This window comes from Brachyistius frenatus, unplaced genomic scaffold (genome assembly GCF_029030835.1).
Source record: "Brachyistius frenatus isolate BFR_SWC_R1_liver_20210118 unplaced genomic scaffold, ASM2903083v1 Contig_4, whole genome shotgun sequence".
Lineage (NCBI taxonomy): Eukaryota > Metazoa > Chordata > Actinopteri > Embiotocidae > Brachyistius > Brachyistius frenatus.
The window spans coordinates 7,777,595-7,796,331 of NW_027210603.1; the positions used below are offsets into that span (position 1 = coordinate 7,777,595).

At 42.7% G+C, this 18,737-nt stretch overlaps 2 protein-coding genes across 8 annotated transcripts in view; both read left to right on the forward strand.

Moving 5' to 3' along the window:
- Positions 1–15,291, forward strand: part of sulf2a (sulfatase 2a) — a 48,879-nt gene extending 33,588 nt beyond the window's left edge. For 3 of the 6 annotated variants that reach the window (XM_069713576.1, XM_069713558.1, XM_069713568.1), the window contains 20 exons: positions 2,094–2,358; positions 3,167–3,406; positions 3,525–3,676; positions 4,278–4,447; positions 6,023–6,173; positions 6,442–6,617; positions 6,788–6,916; positions 7,182–7,238; positions 7,373–7,502; positions 7,967–8,174; positions 8,585–8,867; positions 9,016–9,112; positions 9,226–9,320; positions 9,397–9,456; positions 12,077–12,243; positions 12,438–12,580; positions 12,766–12,874; positions 12,966–12,999; positions 13,515–13,568; positions 13,953–15,291. In XM_069713576.1, coding sequence (XP_069569677.1) covers positions 2,163–2,358; positions 3,167–3,406; positions 3,525–3,676; positions 4,278–4,447; positions 6,023–6,173; positions 6,442–6,617; positions 6,788–6,916; positions 7,182–7,238; positions 7,373–7,502; positions 7,967–8,174; positions 8,585–8,867; positions 9,016–9,112; positions 9,226–9,320; positions 9,397–9,456; positions 12,077–12,243; positions 12,438–12,580; positions 12,766–12,874; positions 12,966–12,999; positions 13,515–13,568; positions 13,953–13,983 — 2,682 coding nt within the window. In that variant the 5' untranslated portion in view covers positions 2,094–2,162 and the 3' untranslated portion in view covers positions 13,984–15,291. The remainder of the gene's footprint in view (positions 1–2,093; positions 2,359–3,166; positions 3,407–3,524; positions 3,677–4,277; positions 4,448–6,022; positions 6,174–6,441; positions 6,618–6,787; positions 6,917–7,181; positions 7,239–7,372; positions 7,503–7,966; positions 8,175–8,584; positions 8,868–9,015; positions 9,113–9,225; positions 9,321–9,396; positions 9,457–12,076; positions 12,244–12,437; positions 12,581–12,765; positions 12,875–12,965; positions 13,000–13,514; positions 13,569–13,952) is intronic. The other 3 variants (XM_069713583.1, XM_069713593.1, XM_069713601.1) reach the window with 3 other exon arrangements.
- Positions 15,292–16,338: 1,047 nt separating this feature from the next.
- arhgap46a (Rho GTPase activating protein 46a) overlaps positions 16,339–18,737 on the forward strand; it is a 31,666-nt gene continuing 29,267 nt past the window's right edge. For both annotated transcript variants that reach the window (XM_069713612.1, XM_069713619.1), the window contains exon 1: positions 16,339–16,472. In XM_069713612.1, coding sequence (XP_069569713.1) covers positions 16,459–16,472 — 14 coding nt within the window. In that variant the 5' untranslated portion in view covers positions 16,339–16,458. The remainder of the gene's footprint in view (positions 16,473–18,737) is intronic.

Genomic DNA, 18,737 nt, shown 5'->3' on the forward strand with positions numbered 1-18,737 from the left:
TGGAATCCATTTTGGTGATGAGGTACTCACAACTGAAAGCAGCCAGAGCTGATTAAATGTGTGTTCTTTCAGCAGGTTTTTTTTTTGTTCTTGTGGATTTCCTTGTGGCTGGTGCCTTGTTTTCATCCCAAGCCAGAAATGACAGAGGGATGCAGGCAGGGAGAGAACATGAGAAAGGAGCAAGGACAATTTCAAACAGCTCAGCGCCCCAGGTCAGAGCTCATACGTTCCTCCAGGGAAGAAGCACATGCTCTGGGAGTAGGAAACCAGAGCAAACACAGCTGGTCCTATAAATTTTATTTGTGCGTGTATGCACATATTCACATGCTCATGGTGTGTATTTGCATGTGTAGGTGTGCATTTTGTGCAATGCAAAACTAGGTGGGGGAAGGAGGACATGTGTGGGTGTTTGTGTGATGGGAAGACCTTAATGAGCACAATCTGGACAACTAGATCAGCAAAGAGCAGGATATGTTTGTGTTAGACAGGAGCTCTCACACATTCAGCTCACGCTTGCCACCACTGCTGTATAGAAATACAGATTAACAGAACTAAATTCACTCTTCCTTAAATATGTAATACATTTTAGATGTGTGCATTTTAGGGCTTCATTCTGTCTTCGGTAAGTGTATCAGTTGTGTATGTCTGCATCCAGACACAGTTGCAGTTGCGTTTCTGTTCATTTGTTCCTGCTTATCCCCATGTTGAGCTGTATTCCAGTCGGGTTGTTGTTGGAGTAGAGTTGCGGTCCCAAAAGACGGAGCTTGCCGTTGTGTTGTTGTTATTGTGTTCATCTTCAAACGCGGATTGCTCTGGCCACTAACTCCGTGTGGACTCGCAAACACACAAACACCCACCTTTCCATGACAGTGGAGCATCTCAGTGGGCACTCGGATGCTGCTGCCTGTTTATAATTCCGGTCGCTGGGGTGTGTGCCTGCTCTGATTACGTGTCATTATAAATTAGGCACAGTATTTCAGTATTTCCATTTTGACCTTAAATATCAATTGAATAATATGCCGTTAATCCATTTTTACAAAATGTGTTGTTGCATGTTAAATGGACATTCGATGGAAATAATAGTCTCTGCAGTAGGACACATTTATACGACAGGTTTTTGCTTTATCTTGGGAGCTTTAAATGAACATGGGGGAACAACAAATAATTTATCTAAATTCATGATAGTGCTCTTGATTCTACGGTCAGTTCCCGCAGTCATTGTTCCTGGAGTTTTCATAATAATTGTAGATTTTGTTTTCCACTGGAAAATCAGGTAACTACTGCTGTGTATTTTCAGGACAGCATTACCAATGGTTGCCATGGTAAAACTCAGAGGGGATATATTGTTAATGAGGAAGAGTTATGAAAGACCTAATAGGATTGAAATGTAATTTAAGCAAACTGCATGTAGAGATTAATGAAGACAAAGCTCTATTTAACATGTATTTGGCTCTAATTGTTATGTTGAACTTACACAGGGATCAGAATGTGTAATTTTCTGTACTTCTAGAAGCTGTTTGTTTTTAATGATGTTGCCACATGATAATGTTTTTTCCCCTTCCTTTATTTTCACTGTTACACACTGCGTCTGGACTTGGTATCGTTTCAAGTCAGCATTTTCTTTTGAGTTTTTTTCCCCCTTCACATTGTCACCCTGCTCACTGACCCCTGTCTTCATTTTCCTCCTCTCATCCTCTCTCTCCTTCACCTCTGCCCCCCACTACCCCACCTCCCCACATCCCTTATATCCACCCTAACCCTCTCAGGGGGAGGTGAGGCCTGAGCTGGCACGGGCCCAGGCCCATTAGCCCCAGCCTGGCAGCCATGTGCTCATCACCAGAGATCATTACAACCAGCCAATGACACCACTCTAATGCATCATTAATGATTGATTAACGAGCTGAGCTCAGCCCAAACGTGTGCTTTGTACAGAAGAGCACCCTGTAATGGCTGTGTAAGGATCGCATCTACTGTTTTCAATGTGTATTGAGTGTGTCCGTGTGTGTGTGTGTGTGTGTGTGTGTGTGTGTGTTTGTGTGTTTGTGTTTGTATATTTTATTCTTATCAGTCACCACTTGTGTCTTGTTTCTCAGGCCGAGTGAGGGAGCTGAGACGCCTCTGTGTTGAAGGAAGGACTGAGGAGGTGACTGCAGGATAGCGTAATGGCAGGGTGGGGGCTCCCCGCCCCTCTCCCTCTTCTTCTGTTCCTTGTGCTGCTGGGAGTCCTTCCTGAGGCCCAGGGCTCTGGCTACCTGTCGGGGCATCGCCTCAGGTCTCGGTTGCAGAGGGATCGGCACGTCCGCAACATCCGACCCAACGTCATTCTCATTCTCACTGATGATCAGGACATAGAACTTGGTAAGATGGTTTCCTTCATTAATCCTCAGCTGTGTGTGTGTTTACTGTGTGGTTGTGCATCTGTCCCTCTCTGTTTGTGTGTGTGTGTTTACTGTGTGGTTGTGCATCTGTCCCTCTCTATTTGCTTTGTCCCCCTGTCCCATGGGTATGACTATTCTGTCCATGTGTATCCAACAGCATCAGCAAGGGAAATTCAGCCTAATTCTGCCTCCTGGCACCGTAACAACTGGCCCACTCAAAGTCATGTGTTCCCCTTGCCAACTCCTCTGTTGCTGGCATGAAATGAGGGCGGCCTATGGCTTCCATTGTCTGGTTGCCAAACCCTGGCCATCTCCCTACCCGCTTAAGTCCTTTAGCGGCGTATTGGACTGGAGTGGCTGCATAATGGCCTCGGTGACATCCTTTGTCCTCCTGTGATCGCTGGTGAGAAGACTCCCATTGAAAAGCAGGAATTTATGGTCAAGCATCTGTTTCCCCAAACAATCACCATCAGTCTGAAAAGCTTTTAGTACACAGGAATCCAAATGGGTTACACTTTACCAAAAAGATTTATTCCCTCGTTAAATTTACCCCCTTCGTTTTCTCTTACCGTGTCCATAATGGTTTTACCCCCTCATGCCGAATATTTATATTTTTCACTCCTCACCCGATGTTTTCCTTAATCTCTCGCTCTTTTTTTACTCTCCAACTGCTTTATATGCCCCTGGGTCCTTTTCATTTCAATCGTTGGCCTTTGAATCTCCTCTTACCCTCCTATCCCCTCATATAAACTCCCCCCCTCTCTCCCTGTCCCACTGTTTTCTTCCAGGCTCAATGCAGGCCATGAACAAAACTCGGCGCATCATGGAAAAGGGTGGTACACATTTTTCAAACGCTTTCTCCACCACGCCCATGTGCTGCCCGTCCCGCTCCTCCATCCTGACGGGGAAGTATGTGCACAACCACCACACTTACACCAACAACGAGAACTGCTCCTCACCCTCGTGGCAGGCCCACCATGAGCCGCACACCTTTGCGGTGCACCTCAACAGCTCTGGCTACAGGACAGGTGAGCGCTGCCAAGTCCAACCCTGTAGCCTCAAAAATGCACTTTAAGTTGAGAGATTCACTGATAAATTGATGCTAGAGAACAACATTAACACACTGCTCACCTGTTCCACACTCAGCCTTTTTTGGAAAGTATCTGAATGAGTACAACGGCTCCTACGTGCCCCCTGGCTGGAAGGAATGGGTAGCATTAGTGAAAAACTCGCGCTTCTACAACTACACCCTCTGTAGAAACGGAGTGCGAGAGAAACACAGCAGTGACTACTCAAAGGTATTGATGCACTCCTCTCTCTCCCACACATGTCAAGCAGAATAATACTTTGCATGATGCAAGTAAAAGTTAAGCACAATATGAGAGATATAGGTATCTCAAAAAGGAACTATATCTTACCTATAATTAGCTACTAGATTTTTATTATTTATAAACTTAAATGACCTTTTTTTCCTTTTAACGAGCTTTATGTTTCCGTTCTTTTTCTTCTCCTCACCATATTTATAATTCTAAAGCATTTTCAGAAATATACGTATACAGAATACCTCAGTGAAATGTGTATAATGTCATAAAGGCTACAAAACATTTTGAGCGTTTCCATTTTATCAGATGAAAACAGCTATTCTCCTTGGTTTAAGCCACCTAATACGATGTGAAAATTTAACTTAAAAATTTTAGGAAATTAATAAAATGAAGGGTTCAAAGGTTAAATAATTCATCTCAAATCCCTTGACTGTCTTTACCTCAGTCAGTAATGCTTGGCTTCGACTCTCAGTATGCGACACTGACCCACAACAGTATTAGAGGCTTTGACATCTGCTCTTTCACTCTTTCTGTCACTCACTGAGTGCCTGATGGACAACGTCTTCTCCCTCCACAGGACTACCTGACAGACATCATTACCAATGACAGCATCAACTACTTCCGCGTGTCCAAGAAGATGTACCCTCACCGGCCTGTGATGATGGTCCTGAGCCATGTAGCACCTCATGGTCCAGAGGACTCCGCCCCGCAGTACAGCTCTGCCTTCCCCAACGCATCACAGCACATGTAAGGAAAAGAACAAGCAAAATGCAAAACCAAACTTGATGATCTACCAAGCTGTGACCCCTCAGATTATTGCAGGATCTTCTATGATAATTTGTGCACAAATAATTGCAAACTGTTTGAACAGGACTGCTTTTGCCCATTTGATGTAAACTTGTTAGCTTTCATTGGGCCAAAGTTGACAAGCACAAGGTTACATATCTACATTTTCACAACCACATCTATTTGCTCACATATGAGTCATCCACACATTCATTCTTCCTTTCATTTGACCCAGAGTGACACAAATTCCATAATCTCAGCTCGATCTGATCTTCCTCTGCCTGCAGTATGCTGTTGGCAGCTGAGGCCTCTCCTTATACAGTCAGTGTTTTGCTCCAGTTTACTTGGCTCATGTGTTGTGCACATTAGTGTTGCCATGATAATGAGCCCTGCTAATTTGCACCATTTTATTAGCCATGATTAAAGAGTTGCACGAGAGTTGTATGTTTAATGCATAGTTCATGATTTATGAGTTTGCGCGCGCACACACACACACACACACACACACACACGCACGCACGCACGCACACACACACACATACATACATACACATCTACGTAACACTTCAGCCTTTGTCTTTCTGACCCACCATGCCTCTGACTAGCTGTGCAGTGCTGCTGGCTAATGGCAACCCTGCTATTAGCCCCTTGAGATGTATCTAAGGCCAGTAATGAGACTGCAGTCTCTACCCCCTCCCTCCAACCCACTCACACCCTCCTCCTGCTTCATCTAATCCCTCCAGCATCATTAACCTGTGCCACACAGGCTTTACACACAGAATATTCTGAAAATTCAGCCCCAGTGTCTTTGTGCAAACTTTTAATTGCTCTTCCTCCATAAATTTGCTCTCCCTCGGGTGGTGTTTTCTGAGAGCGTCTTCTCTGGTCATTTTTCTCTCTCCATCTGCCTCTGTCCATATCAACCACACGAAGAGAGCAGGGCAATAAAAGTTCTGCACTCCTCTGGTGATAAACCTTCTTCTCACCTTGGCACCTCACAGGCCCATCTTTACACTACATTGAAGTTTCCACTGCAGACTAAACTGTGAGACATTAACATTTCTAGAAAGTCAAATTGATCCACTTGAAACAAAAATATTCTCTTCTTGGATCTCATTAGCTTTTTAACTGGTTTTATTCTCAAATAATTAAAGCTCCATATGGCTTGGAGTTAAATATTGATCAAGCTCTGAGCACTGTGTGCAGGCCTATTGATCGCAACATTTTACCTGGTTTATGTAACTTCCAGTTGAACATTGCATAAACAGTTTTCTGGCTACTTTGGGAAGTATTGGATTGGAGACATCAACCGACACAGGCAGGGAATATTGCTGTGAAGGCACAATGTGACTATAGAGCTATAGACTGTGGAAACATCCCAGGGGAAATGTATGCTGAACTACACTTATATGCACAGCAATGAGTCTTTCTCCACTAAATGTAAAAGAAAGGATGAAAATCCAATGTTTAATAGGCAACATAGGTTCCTGTGATTTGGTTTAATTTAACACTCTTTTCTATCTTCTACCTTTTCAGAACCCCGAGTTACAACTATGCCCCGAACCAAGACAAACACTGGATCCTCCGCTACACTGGACCCATGAAGCCTGTCCACATGCAGTTCACTAACATGCTTCAGCGCAGGAGGATGCAGACTCTGCTGTCTGTGGACGACAGTGTGGAGAAGGTTGGCAGACAGACAGACATATGCTTAAACACAGCAACACACATACACACTTAATCGCAGACACACACGCTCACATTTCATCTGACAGCCTCAAGTCCTGAGAGATCTGTGCTTATTCTGACTGGGACTGTGTAATGTATTCACTGACACACTTGGTAAATTGTTCAATCCCTTTTTCCTTGAAACTGGCACAAGAGACTTAAAATATCAAACAGGAAGTAAAGCTTTTTACACTGTGTGTGTGTTCAATGAGTTATATCCTCTGCAGGTGTACAACATGTTGGTGGAGACAGGTGAACTGGACAACACGTACCTCATTTACACCTCAGACCATGGCTACCATATTGGTCAGTTTGGCCTGGTGAAGGGCAAATCAATGCCTTATGAGTTTGATATCCGTGTACCCTTCTACGTACGGGGACCTAATGTGGAGCAAGGTGCCACGTGAGTGACTCAGACTGCTTTTCTGGCGAACATAGTGGAGCACTTTGCAACAAAAGAGACAGGAATTTTTCTAAGGAGCTGATATATTCTGATAATAAATGTGTAAGATTAGTAATACTGTGATGATTCTATCAAATTTATTAGAAAAATGTGTTCTTGTTCCCCTGCAGGAATCCTCACATAGTGTTGAATGTGGACCTGGCACCGACTCTGCTGGACATGGCTGGTGTTGATATCCCCGCAGAAATGGATGGCAAGTCTATCCTCAAGCTGCTGGACACAGAGCGACCAGTCAATAGGTGAACACACTCTGCTCTTCTTTACGCTATATCTCGGCCTGTAATTGAAGTATGGCACTTCAAAACCCAGGATGAGGTGGTGATTCACGTGTTTGCTTGGGCATAATGAAATCTGCAATCCAAATATCAATGTGTAGCACCATTTTCTTTTCCATACCTTACAAGGATGGCATTTATTTGAAAATAAAGTGCATGTTTGTTTGGTGCAAATATCACCAGTTGGTCTGACAGGATTTTTTGTATTTTATTTGAACTCATTTTCCAGGTTCCAGTTGAACAGGAAGGGTAAAACATGGAGAGACTCTTTCCTGGTGGAGAGAGGGTATGTTTTATTGTTTGACTTTTTGCAGGACATGTTTTCATTCCAGGCATTGTCTTCTGCCAATGTCAGACACCTTGTCTTTGGTTGGTTGAAGAATAAAGAAATGTGTTTTTTTGTTTGTTTGTTTTTTTCAGGAAGCCTCTGCACAAGAGAGCTGATGGGAAGGAAATGGCCCAAGAGGAGAACTTCCTGCCAAAATACCAGAGAGTGAAGGACCTGTGCCAGAAAGCAGAGTACCAGACCTCCTGCCAGCAGCCAGGACAGGTAGTTGACCTGCAGGGGCTAAGGAAAATAAGTTATTAAAGTTTCAGGAGAACAAAATGAAATGTAGCTCATGCAGGGAGATAGTTTGCCATCTGGTTTACAATTTACTGGGTAAAAATGCAGTCATTGTACTTTTGGGGCTCAGTTCAATATCAGTGTGTCTTTTTTAATCCTTCAACATGAAGAGCACCAAGTAAGGCATGTGTGTGTATGTGGTTTTATAAAGAGCATCCTGACTTGTTAAAAATCTGAATATGACTCATCCTCGAAGAATTATTATTGAGGATCTGTCCTTCATTCTAACGGCTCCACAGAGCACCATTAGAGGTCTATCCACAGTAATCCAAGCATTACCCCATAACAAATTGGTAAAAAAAAAAAAAAAAAAAAAAAAAAAAAGTCTATAATGTGGTATAAGCCTGGAGACCTGTTTTACATTCCTTTTTCCCTGTGCTTTCTTTCAGAAGTGGCAGTGCGTGGAGGACCCGACTGGCAAGCTGAGGCTGTATAAGTGCAAGGGCATGGCGAGTCTCTATGCCCCACGTATGCAGGCTCTGATGGCCAGCGGTGCCTCACAGCTGTCTCTAACATCCAACTCCGACAGCTGTAACTGCGATGATGTGGGCTTCAAAACATCCATCGTGAAGAGGAAGCGGCTGCTCACCAAAAAGAGTGAGTTCCTCCTGTCACTAACATGTGCTATTGTTCTGGTGGTTAATAATAGATCTGATTTTGTTTGAAAAGAAACCTGTTCTTTAGTTTCAGATGTCCTTGCGGTAGCCTACAAAGCCTTCCCAAACAGGGCCATTAATCTCAAACTAAAATAGCCAGTTTCTGAAGTATTCATGAGATGAGAAGGATGTGTCAGTGCTGCCATCAAGTGGCAGACTAGAGAAGACAAGTGAGCTTTAGTGACACTGGAAGTAACAAAAGCTTGTAATTTATTCATGAAATATACTAATTGCATCAAACTTTAGTTCATAACAATATTTGTATGTGCTATGTGATCTTTACTTGGGTACATCATTACATGTCCTAACCTACAGTATCAAAAACACATCCTTCTTTTCCATCTTATTCAGATTCCTCTGTCTCGTCTTATGCAGAGATGAAATCCACAAAGGCCGTGTCCAAGAAGCGCTGGGCCCGCTCTGTATCATTCGAGCTGGATGGAGACCTGTATGCTGTAGACCTGGAGGAGGGCTACCAGCCTCTGGAATCCAGGAACAGCAGCTGGACCACAGACACGATAAGAGGAGCAGGGAATGAGGAGGACAGTGATGAGTTCAGTGGCATGGGAGTCACAGCCAAACCCACCACCAGCAACAAACTCACACCACTTGCTGCTCTTAAAGTCACCTATGTGTGTGTGTGTGTGTGTGTGTGTGTGTGTGTGTGTGTGTGTGTGTGTGTGATGTGTAACATTTCTGCAGATTACAGCCAGAAATATTAAATAATTTAGGTTGTGTATGGAGGGTTTTTGGTTATGCTACATTGTTTTTGTGTCCTGCAGGTGCTCCATCCTTATGAATGACACAGTGAAGTGTGATGGAGGCCTCTATAAGTCCCTTCAAGCCTGGAAGGACCACAAACTGCACATTGAGCATGAGGTGCAGTTCTATACTTTTACTTACTTAAATCTAACGCATAAAATACATTTTACAGGTTGTCAGTAGCCTGCGGTTTATATAATGAGCTCTGTGTTTGTTCTTGCTGTATTTAGATTGAAACTTTGCAGACCAAAATCAAGAACCTGCGCGAGGTCAAAGGTCACCTTAAAAAAGTGCGGCCAGAGGAATGTCAGTGTAACACTCCCAGGTGAGAATTCATCAGTACCAGATTGTCACCAACACAGAGGTCGGTCAGATTTGACGACTGTCTCTTGTCTTTTCAGTTATCTCCTCAAGAATAAAGAGACTTTCCAGATCAGTGCAGGACAGATGCACTCGGTCAGGTAAAACTTAACATGAATTACTTCAGCCAAGGATTTTAGTTTTTCAGAGAAGTTTGTGTGTTTGTCAGTCTGTTTTTCTGGCATTATTATGGAAAAACTTCAGGTCTGATTTTTATGAAGGGGAGTGGAAGTGTGTATGTAGAATGAGCCAAAGAATCCAAGTGGATCTGAGTCATAGAGCGGAACCATTAATAATTTATCACTTTCATTAAAATTACGAGAAATGTCATACATCTTAAAATCGAGTAAAATGCAGTAAAGTTCAATAGTGACAAAACATAAGCCATTCAAGAAATATCCATATCCAATCTACATTCACAGTTACCAGAAATCCTCTGGGATATACAGTGGGTACAGAAAGTATTCAGACCCCTTTAAATTTTTCACTCTTTGTTTCATTGCAGCCATTTGCTAAAATCAAAAAGTTCATTTTATTTCTCATTAATGTACACTCAGCACCCCATCTTGACAGAAAAAAACAGAAATGTAGAAATTTGTGCAAATTTATTAAAAAAGAAAAACTGAAATATCACATGGTTATAAGTATTCAGACCCTTTGCTGTGACACTCATATTTAACTCACATGCTGTCCATTTCTTCTGATCCTCCTTGAGATGGTTCTACGCCTTCATTGGAGTCCAGCTGTGTTTAATTAAACTGATTGGACTTGATTAGGAAAGGCACACACCTGTCTATATAAGACCTTACAGCTCACAGTGCATGTCAGAGCAAATGAGAATCATGAGGTCGAAGGAACTGTCCAAGGAGCTCAGAGACAGAATTGTGGCAAGGCACAGATCTGGCCAAGGTTACAAAATAATTTCTGCAGCACTCAAGGTTCCTAAGAGCACAGTGGCCTCCATAATCCTTAAATGGAAGAAGTTGGGGACGACCAGAACTCTTCCTAGACCTGGCCGTCCAGCCAAACTGAGCAATCGTGGGAGAAGAGCCTTGGTGAGAGAGGTAAAGAAGAACCCAAAGATCACTGTGGCTGAGCTCCAGAGATGCAGTAGGGAGATGGGAGAAAGTTCCACAAAGTCAACTATCACTGCAGCCCTCCACCAGTCGGGGCTTTATGGCAGAGTGGCCCGACGGAAGCCTCTCCTCAGTGCAAGACATATGAAAGCCTGCATAGAGTTTGCCAAAAAACACATGAAGGACTTCCAGACTATGAGAAATAAGATTCTCTGGTCTGATGAGACCAAGATTGAACTTTTTGGCGTTAATTCTAAGCGGTATGTGTGGAGAAAACCAGGCACTGCTCATCACCTGCCCAATACAATCCCAACAGTGAAACGTGGTGTTTTTCAGCTGCAGGGACAGGATGACCGGTTGCAATTGAAGGAAAGATGAATGCGGCCAAGTACAGAGATATCCTGGAAGAAAAGGTAGGGTAGGTAGGTATACAGTATACTTTATTAATCCCCGAGGGGAAATTTTTTCGCCACAGCAGCATACATACAGGAGCAATAATAGAAACAATAGAATAAAATAATAATAGAATAGAATAATATAATAGAAAAGCAATAAAAAAATATAAATATAAAATATAAAATGCACAGTACATACAGTATATATACAGTACATTAAATATCTATATATATATATATATATATAAAACCTCTTCCAGAGTGCTCTGGACCTCAGACTGGGCCGAAGGTCCACCTTCCAACAAGACAATGACCCTAAGCACACAGCTAAAATAACAAAGGAGTGGCTTCGGAACAACTCTGTGACCATTCTTGACTGGCCCAGCCAGAGCCCTGACCTAAACCCAATTGAGCATCTCTGGAGAGACCTGAAAATGGCTGTCCACCAACGTTCACCATCCAACCTGACGGAACTGGAGAGGATCTGCAAGGAAGAATGGCAGAGGATCCCCAAATCCAGGTGTGAAAAGCTTGTTGCATCATTCCCAAGAAGACGCATGGCTGTACGAGCTCAAAAGGGTGCTTCTACTCAATACTGAGCAAAGGGTCTGAATACTTATGACCATGTGATATTTCAGTTTTTCTTTTTTAATAAATTTGCACAAATTTCTACATTTGTTTTTTTCTGTCAAGATGGGTTGCTGAGTGTACATTAATGAGAAATAAAATGAACTTTTTTGATTTTAGCAAATGGCTGCAATGAAACAAAGAGTGAAAGGGGTCTGAATACTTTCCGTACCCACTGTACATGTACTAGTTCAAACTTAATACAGCAAGTAGTTATTATGGAACATCAGAGGTGTACTGAGAAAGAAATTGGACTTGTCTGTTGAGACTGGACTGCCTGCAGCAAGTACTCATGTGGACCTTGAATGACAAGCACACAACACACAGAAAACGTTATGGGTTATTTGGTGGTCCACTGACCCAACTGGATTTGTCTGCTGCAGCACCCTGGAACAATAGGGGACAGTGGTTTCATAGGGGAGAACCAGAACCTGTAGGATTGTAATATTGTCAAAATTTGCCAATATATCCAGACATATCTAATGATTTCAGTTGCAGATTTGCATAACATATTAGAGTGGACTATTGGTGCATTCTGTGAGTGCCCTTCTTGTTGACTGTGAATCCATCATTTGCATTCTTCATCCAGTCTCATCCTGTGAAATGTTTTTTGTTCTTATCAGAATGCCCTCCAAGCAGAAGACTCAGTGGCTGCAGAAAGAGCAGAAACGTAGAAAGAAACTACGTAAATTCCTCAAGAGGCTCCAGAACAACGACACATGCAGCATGCCCGGCCTCACCTGCTTCACCCATGACAACCATCACTGGCAGACTGCCCCCTTCTGGACAAGTGAGGAATGACACATGGCTGTTGATAGAAAGTGATAAGAAACATATTCACAGTGTTTTGGAACATCTATTTTTGTTTCTGGCACCATTTTCCAGAGCAGATATGAGAAAAACAATATTTTGAAACTCTCTTGTGAAATCCCCTGTTTTCCACTCTCACCCCTCCCTTCCTCCTCTACTCACCCTCCCCCCCAGTGGGTCCATTCTGTGCATGCACCAGTGCCAACAACAATACATACTGGTGCCTCAGGACCATCAATGACACACACAACTTCCTGTTCTGTGAATTTGCCACTGGCTTCCTGGAGTATTTTGACATCAACACTGACCCATACCAGGTATTTCATTTGTACAGACACACATATAAAAGCATAATATACTGAACGAACCAATAATAACCATAAAATGATCCCACAACATGATTTGTGGTGCATTCCTGTGAGCAGAGGGGGTACAGTTTTCCAGAGACTTTCCAAAGTTTCCGAAAACCCTTGCTGACATTTATTCCTTATTATTCCTGCAGCTGATAAATGCTGTCAGCACCCTTGACCGCAATGCTCTGAACGCAATGCATCAACAGCTCATGGAATTGCGAGGTTGCAAGGGACACAAGCAATGCAACCCGGAGAAGGGTGAGTAAAAAGTCTCGAAGGTAAACATGATGGATTATCGCGTCTCCAGCAATTTCAGCCTGAGATTAATGTTGCCTCCACTTCCTTCCAGGAGGAAAGGAGCGAAACTACTTCAGTGAATACAGGTATTTCTTCCTCTGAACAGCTCACAGCTGATTACTTTTACAAACACTGCAGATGGAATTCAAGTTACAATATGAACTCAGGGAGGTTATAGCCTCCCGAGTGAGGTTTTGGTTATGTTTCTGCTCTTTGCGAGTCATCTGGGGAGTCGAGGATATAAAATACAGTGATGTCGCTCTGAAATTGAACCTCTTCAAACTGCCATGGTTCCTTACTGTTGTGATCAAAGCCTTTTTAGCATGCAGAAGCCAAAGCCGAAGAGAGCTTGAATGCAAGCCTGATTTTCAGCTTCTGCTGTTCCCTTTTTGTAATGAAACCTAATTGCTTGTCTCTGCCGTGCGTGTGGGGGTGTATGTGTGTGTGCTTGTTGTGTGTGCGTGTGGGCCTGTGTGCATGCATGTATGTGTGTGCACCTGTGTGTGTGTGTGTGCGTGTGTTTTGTGTGTATATACCTGTGTGTTTGTCTCCATGCACGTGCATTGGCCCTGCGCGTGTATACGTGCTGTGCATGCTTCAGGCCAGTTCATCGTCGAAAGAGGCCAAAAGTGAAGAAGCCCTCCTCCAAATCGCTGTGAGTTTGTCATAACCCATCTGCTCCTTTGTAGTCAGCCAAGATCTACTCCTGTCTCCATCCAGTTTTTATTAGCTTGGTCAGATGACCCAGCAGCATGCTCTCCTATTTACTGTAGTTCTGTTTTCCTCTACTTACAGTAACTCTCATTTACCTGCATTGCAAAGCTGCACCGTCTTCTTTTTCATTTACCCTCGCAAATCAAATTCAGTAAAGCAATGCAGATGTCACGCTGTCTCACTATGTTGTGTTTTCAGTCCTGTCATTGTCATTTCTTACTTTTCCTCACAGTGTTAGTAGGAACAGACCACAACTGGAGCCAAGGTTTCCAGTGAACGCCTCAAGTGGCACATTTAACTTACAGTGTTTGTTTCCCCTGCACAGAGGGCAGATTTGGGAAGGGTGGGTTGGTTAACCACCTGCATCCCACAACCGACCACATCGGCCTCCTCCAGTGTAGGAAGGAGAATGAGGAGTGCAGGCAAACTCAAGGACCTTGACCACACTTCGATGGACCATAACCTGAGATACTACTCTTCTCTAATCTGGGATTAATTTTTGAGAGAGCTGCTCGTTGTAGCCTTCGCCCAGGTAGAGGAGGTACCAAGGCTGAGAGGAAGCTTAAGGATTCCACAGCTGTCTACTTTTGAACACATGACACCCAGTTACACCTTCTGTTACCCCCAGCTGTCAGGATTGTTAACATCCACAGGATGCTGTAAATCAAGTGAGGCAGTTTGATGTCTGTGAAGCATTCTATCTCGCAGTAATGCTTGTAGATAATATACAGTTTATCAGCTTTAATCAGCTTTCTTTCATGTTGTATGGGACCGGCTGGAAACATGATGAGTTATATGTCAACTCTGCTGCTACACAATGATGTCATGGCCTCATGATGTCCCTGTGGCACATGCTAATTAACTAAATAATTAGCACTCTTAACTGTAAGACATGTATTCTTTCTCTGCACCGACGTGTCTGCACATGGAGGTAATATGAACTTTATAACGACCAACTGCATCTGACTTTTTGCCATAATCGTTTGTATTATAGTTGATCTTAACACTGATGAATGTCCTTTATGAAGCATCATCTTCTACAGCTGTGAGATGGAAGGTGACAGGAGTTTGCCTGCAATGATTCGACCCTATACACAGACCTTAGTGTTGGTCCCTTCATGACCCTGAACAGGCCTAGAGTGTCCACTATGTCACAGTGATACAATCCTCCAGAATATTTGACAGAATGTGTCATTAGTGAACGCCATTTTACTCCTTTGTATTGTCAGTACCACAATGTAGAAGTATCCAAATAGTTTGTTCAGCTTGCTTTACATGGTGCTACAGGATAACAATACAGAAGTAAACTCTTGCTGTACAGTACAGTATGTATTTGAATGTATGTTGTGCAATTAATATAAATGTTTACAATATTTTTTATAATACTGAAGAGGCAGACCTCATTGTATGATATGAGTTGACAAAATGAACTTATAGGAAGAAAAGTAGCTCAAGAAATTTTATTGCCCGCGATTTGTATGCTTGTCCTTACCTTATTTACATCAGAAAAGCACTTAAAGGGTTCACTGTGAAGCGATACGCCATGTACAATAATGGATATAGTTTACTCTGTGCCGGAGGAAAAACACAACCGTGTAATACTTATTGATGTGAAGTTTAGCTACCTGCTTTTGTTAGCTTCTTTGATCTTTTTTTTTTTTTTTTTTTTTTTTTTTTTTTAGCAAATATTTCCATAGACCTGATTGCTGATAGTAATTGTGAATAAAGTGTTGTTTGACCATAAATATGACCCGACTTTTATTCTGAAATCACAGGGTGGTTTACTTGTTTTGCTGTCCAGCAGGTGTCTCTGTCTGCTTTTCTACAGGCTATCAGGTTACATGATCGGCCTACTTAACTTACAGTTCACTACAATTACAAGTGGAAACAGCTACTTATGTCAGATAGTTGAGGTCCTCAACTCTCTGACTGGCTGAGTCCTAATGAGCACATTATATCCATGATATCAGAGGTGAAATGTAATTACATTTACTCAAGCACTGTACTTAAGTACAAATGCGAAGTACTTTACTTTAGTATTTAAATTTGATGCTGTTATACACTTCTACTCCACTACATTTTTCTAACAGCTTTAGTTACTTCTTACTTTTTGATTCAATAACACGTTTTTTTTCCATACTTTTCCTATCCAGTGGAAACAATATACCTCCAAATTACTTAAGTAAAGCACTCGAATACCTCTTACACATGATATTCAACTATTCATTTAAATAATGCACATTATCTGTATTGTGTCGCTCAGCAACAGTGTGCTTCTGCTTTTGCTATTTTAAAAGCCCATTTACCAACAACAACAACAAAAAAACCTAGGTTGCTAAAAGCAGCAATCGGCTTTTTGTAACATCCATAAAAATTAAAAAATTAAAAAAAACTACGTGAAGTTATGTATCTCGTTCTAAGAGAAGTTGTCAGACAGCGATGTCCCCTCTGATGTGATAGCATCAGTTTTACACTTTTTCCCTCCGCTTTGTTTCAGCCAAATGTTTTGTTTCTGGTTTGGCCCCAGACAGCCAGTGCACTGCTTTTGGGATGGGGTGTGTGTGTGTGTGTGTGTGTGTGTGTGTGTGTGTGTGTGTGTGGAGTAGAGGAGTGGGGTGGGGTGGGGGGTAGACCGGGTGACCCCCTCATCCCAGCAACCTATGACTCACGTGCAGAGGCGGAGACTCCATCTCGGATTCACCAGCGGAGGACCGTCCTGTTACGCACTCTCCCCCTCGGACCGCTCACTAAAAACGAACCTCTATAACCGAAAGCAGCTACAGAACAGAGTTTTCCACTTTAAATCGCACCTCGTTTACAATGTGAAGAAAATGGCCGGGACAAGGTAAGCGAACTTTGAATTTTTTTAATTTTAAATTTTTTTTTTTTTTGTAAAGCGGTACAAACTGAAGTAAAGAAAGTTTCGAAGCCGAAGCGGCGTTGCCTCTTTTTTTAATCACCGACAGCTCTCCGGGGACAGAGACGAGACAAGTGGACACGACCACTTCACTCAAGTACCTGTAGATACTTTTAAACCTCGCATGTTTTAAGCGCGTAAATGGAAAAGAAAAGAAAAAAAAAAAAGTTATTTGACGTAAAGCGTCGTTAAAGCGCTCTGAAATTCACGTCTAGTTCTGTTGCTCCTTTATTTACTGCACATTTAACCTACAATTTACAAACAATGCTAATTATTTTTGTAGCTCGTTAGCTCGAAGCTGTTGTTTGACACTTAAAGCTACGTTTTACGATTTGTTTAATCAGCCACAGCCTCAGCAGCTGCACTGGGACTTTAAAGCTTAACTTTCTTCGTTTTTCTGTCACCACCAGCAGCAGCAGCACCCCGTCTTTGGATGTTGCTTTCAACTCGTCCACAAATTGGCTCCGGGGGTAACTTCTCTCTTTGCTGTGGTTAAAAGACCAGTAACCTAAACTGAGGGCAAATGTTCCACAGTCCCATTTGTTTCTCTCATTTTGACTGGTGGCCCTTTGCTTTCTTTAGCCACTGGTTTGATCTCCACATGTCGGGTCTCTTCACCGTCTGCTTTGACTGCAGATGTGCATGAAAACTTTGCTGGGCTGCTTGAGGCAGGCGTGCTTTAATCCCCGCAGTCTATTTTAAAGCTACCGAGATGTGCAGGATAAGCCTCGATATTTTTCCTTCAACAGCACACAGCTCAGATGGAGATTCTTCAGCGCCGTCATGTAGTTCAAACTTGATGGCAGAAATTTTGAGTTATGAGAGCCTTTGATGTCTTGTATTCCTCCTCCCACATGTGTTGTTGAGTGCTGTGCCACATAGGCCGTCTGACAAGCAATCCCTTCAGTCAGATGTAGTTCATATAGCCCGGAGCTGTTAGTTTGGCTTGGCACGCCAACCTGACTTCCTGGGTGCCTCCCTGCCCAGCTGGTGTCCATCTGACGACTGTTGGGAGAATTTACATGGTGTTGCTTTCTGCAGATGTGTAAAGTAAAGCTGCAACGATTAATTGATTAGTCGCACAAAAGATCTTTCGCCATTTTCTGACATTTTAAAGATCGGACATCTAATCAGTCGATCGAGAAAATAATCGACAAATTAATAGCTATTGAAAATAGGCCGTTTTTTTTGCAACCGTACTGTAAACTTCTCTTATCTGTCCAGCGTTGTAGCTTCTGTCTTATCACAACATCGCAGACAGAGGAGGCAAGATGGCAGAAGACAATAGTCCATGTGGTGTTGGTGCCTCCTGAAACTTCTCTTCTGTTCATGAGCTTGTCATTGTGAGGAGCAGGAATCACAATAGGATGTTGTCTCACTCTTTACCCTAGTAAAGAAGACTGTCTGAAGACAAAAGAGGACCACCTCCTACCTTTACCACAACAGAATCAATCAAAATTGGGTCTTTTGACAAAGACAGCACCGGATGTCCATCCTACGGAGGATCTGGCAATAGACAAGTTCATTTTCCTCTTGATTTTGAAGCTTGTGCCTTAATGGTAACAGCTCATTGGGTTGTGACATGGAAATCTTACAATTACTGTGATTGGATGAGTTTTTAGACACGCAGCATCAAGCCAAATGTTCTTGCTTTTACCCCCTTCTTTCCTGTACTGTAATCCTGGTCATGTCCTTTCACTCTTTTGCTCTTAACACTCAAAACACACTTTTCATCTGATTCTGTTTGTCCTGCCACAGTAACACACGGGAGGAAGGTTAAGGTGATCTGCCCAAACGCATTTATCTGTACCTGTACAACCCCCAACATTTTGAGCCTTCCCTCTATGGGGATTAAAGGCTGATTCAACTTCCTGGCCCACACTAGGTTGAGCCTGATGCAAAGAGTGCTGATCACCACTCATTAGCATTTACAGGGTATAATAACCTGTGGCACGTTCAGATAAGCTGTAAGGATGAGTTGAACAGGTTCATGTAGTGTTAGTAAGATGTTTCAATGCAAAACATAAATGAGGTCCACGTGAAAACTACACAATACACACAAAAAAACAGAAGTGTAACATGGATGAAACATGATGACATCCAGAAATGTTCTTCCTCTGAAATACAACATCACTCTACCACAACCTTAATGTCTGTTGTTATTAGGAACATATTAATCTGCCCCTCCGTGTT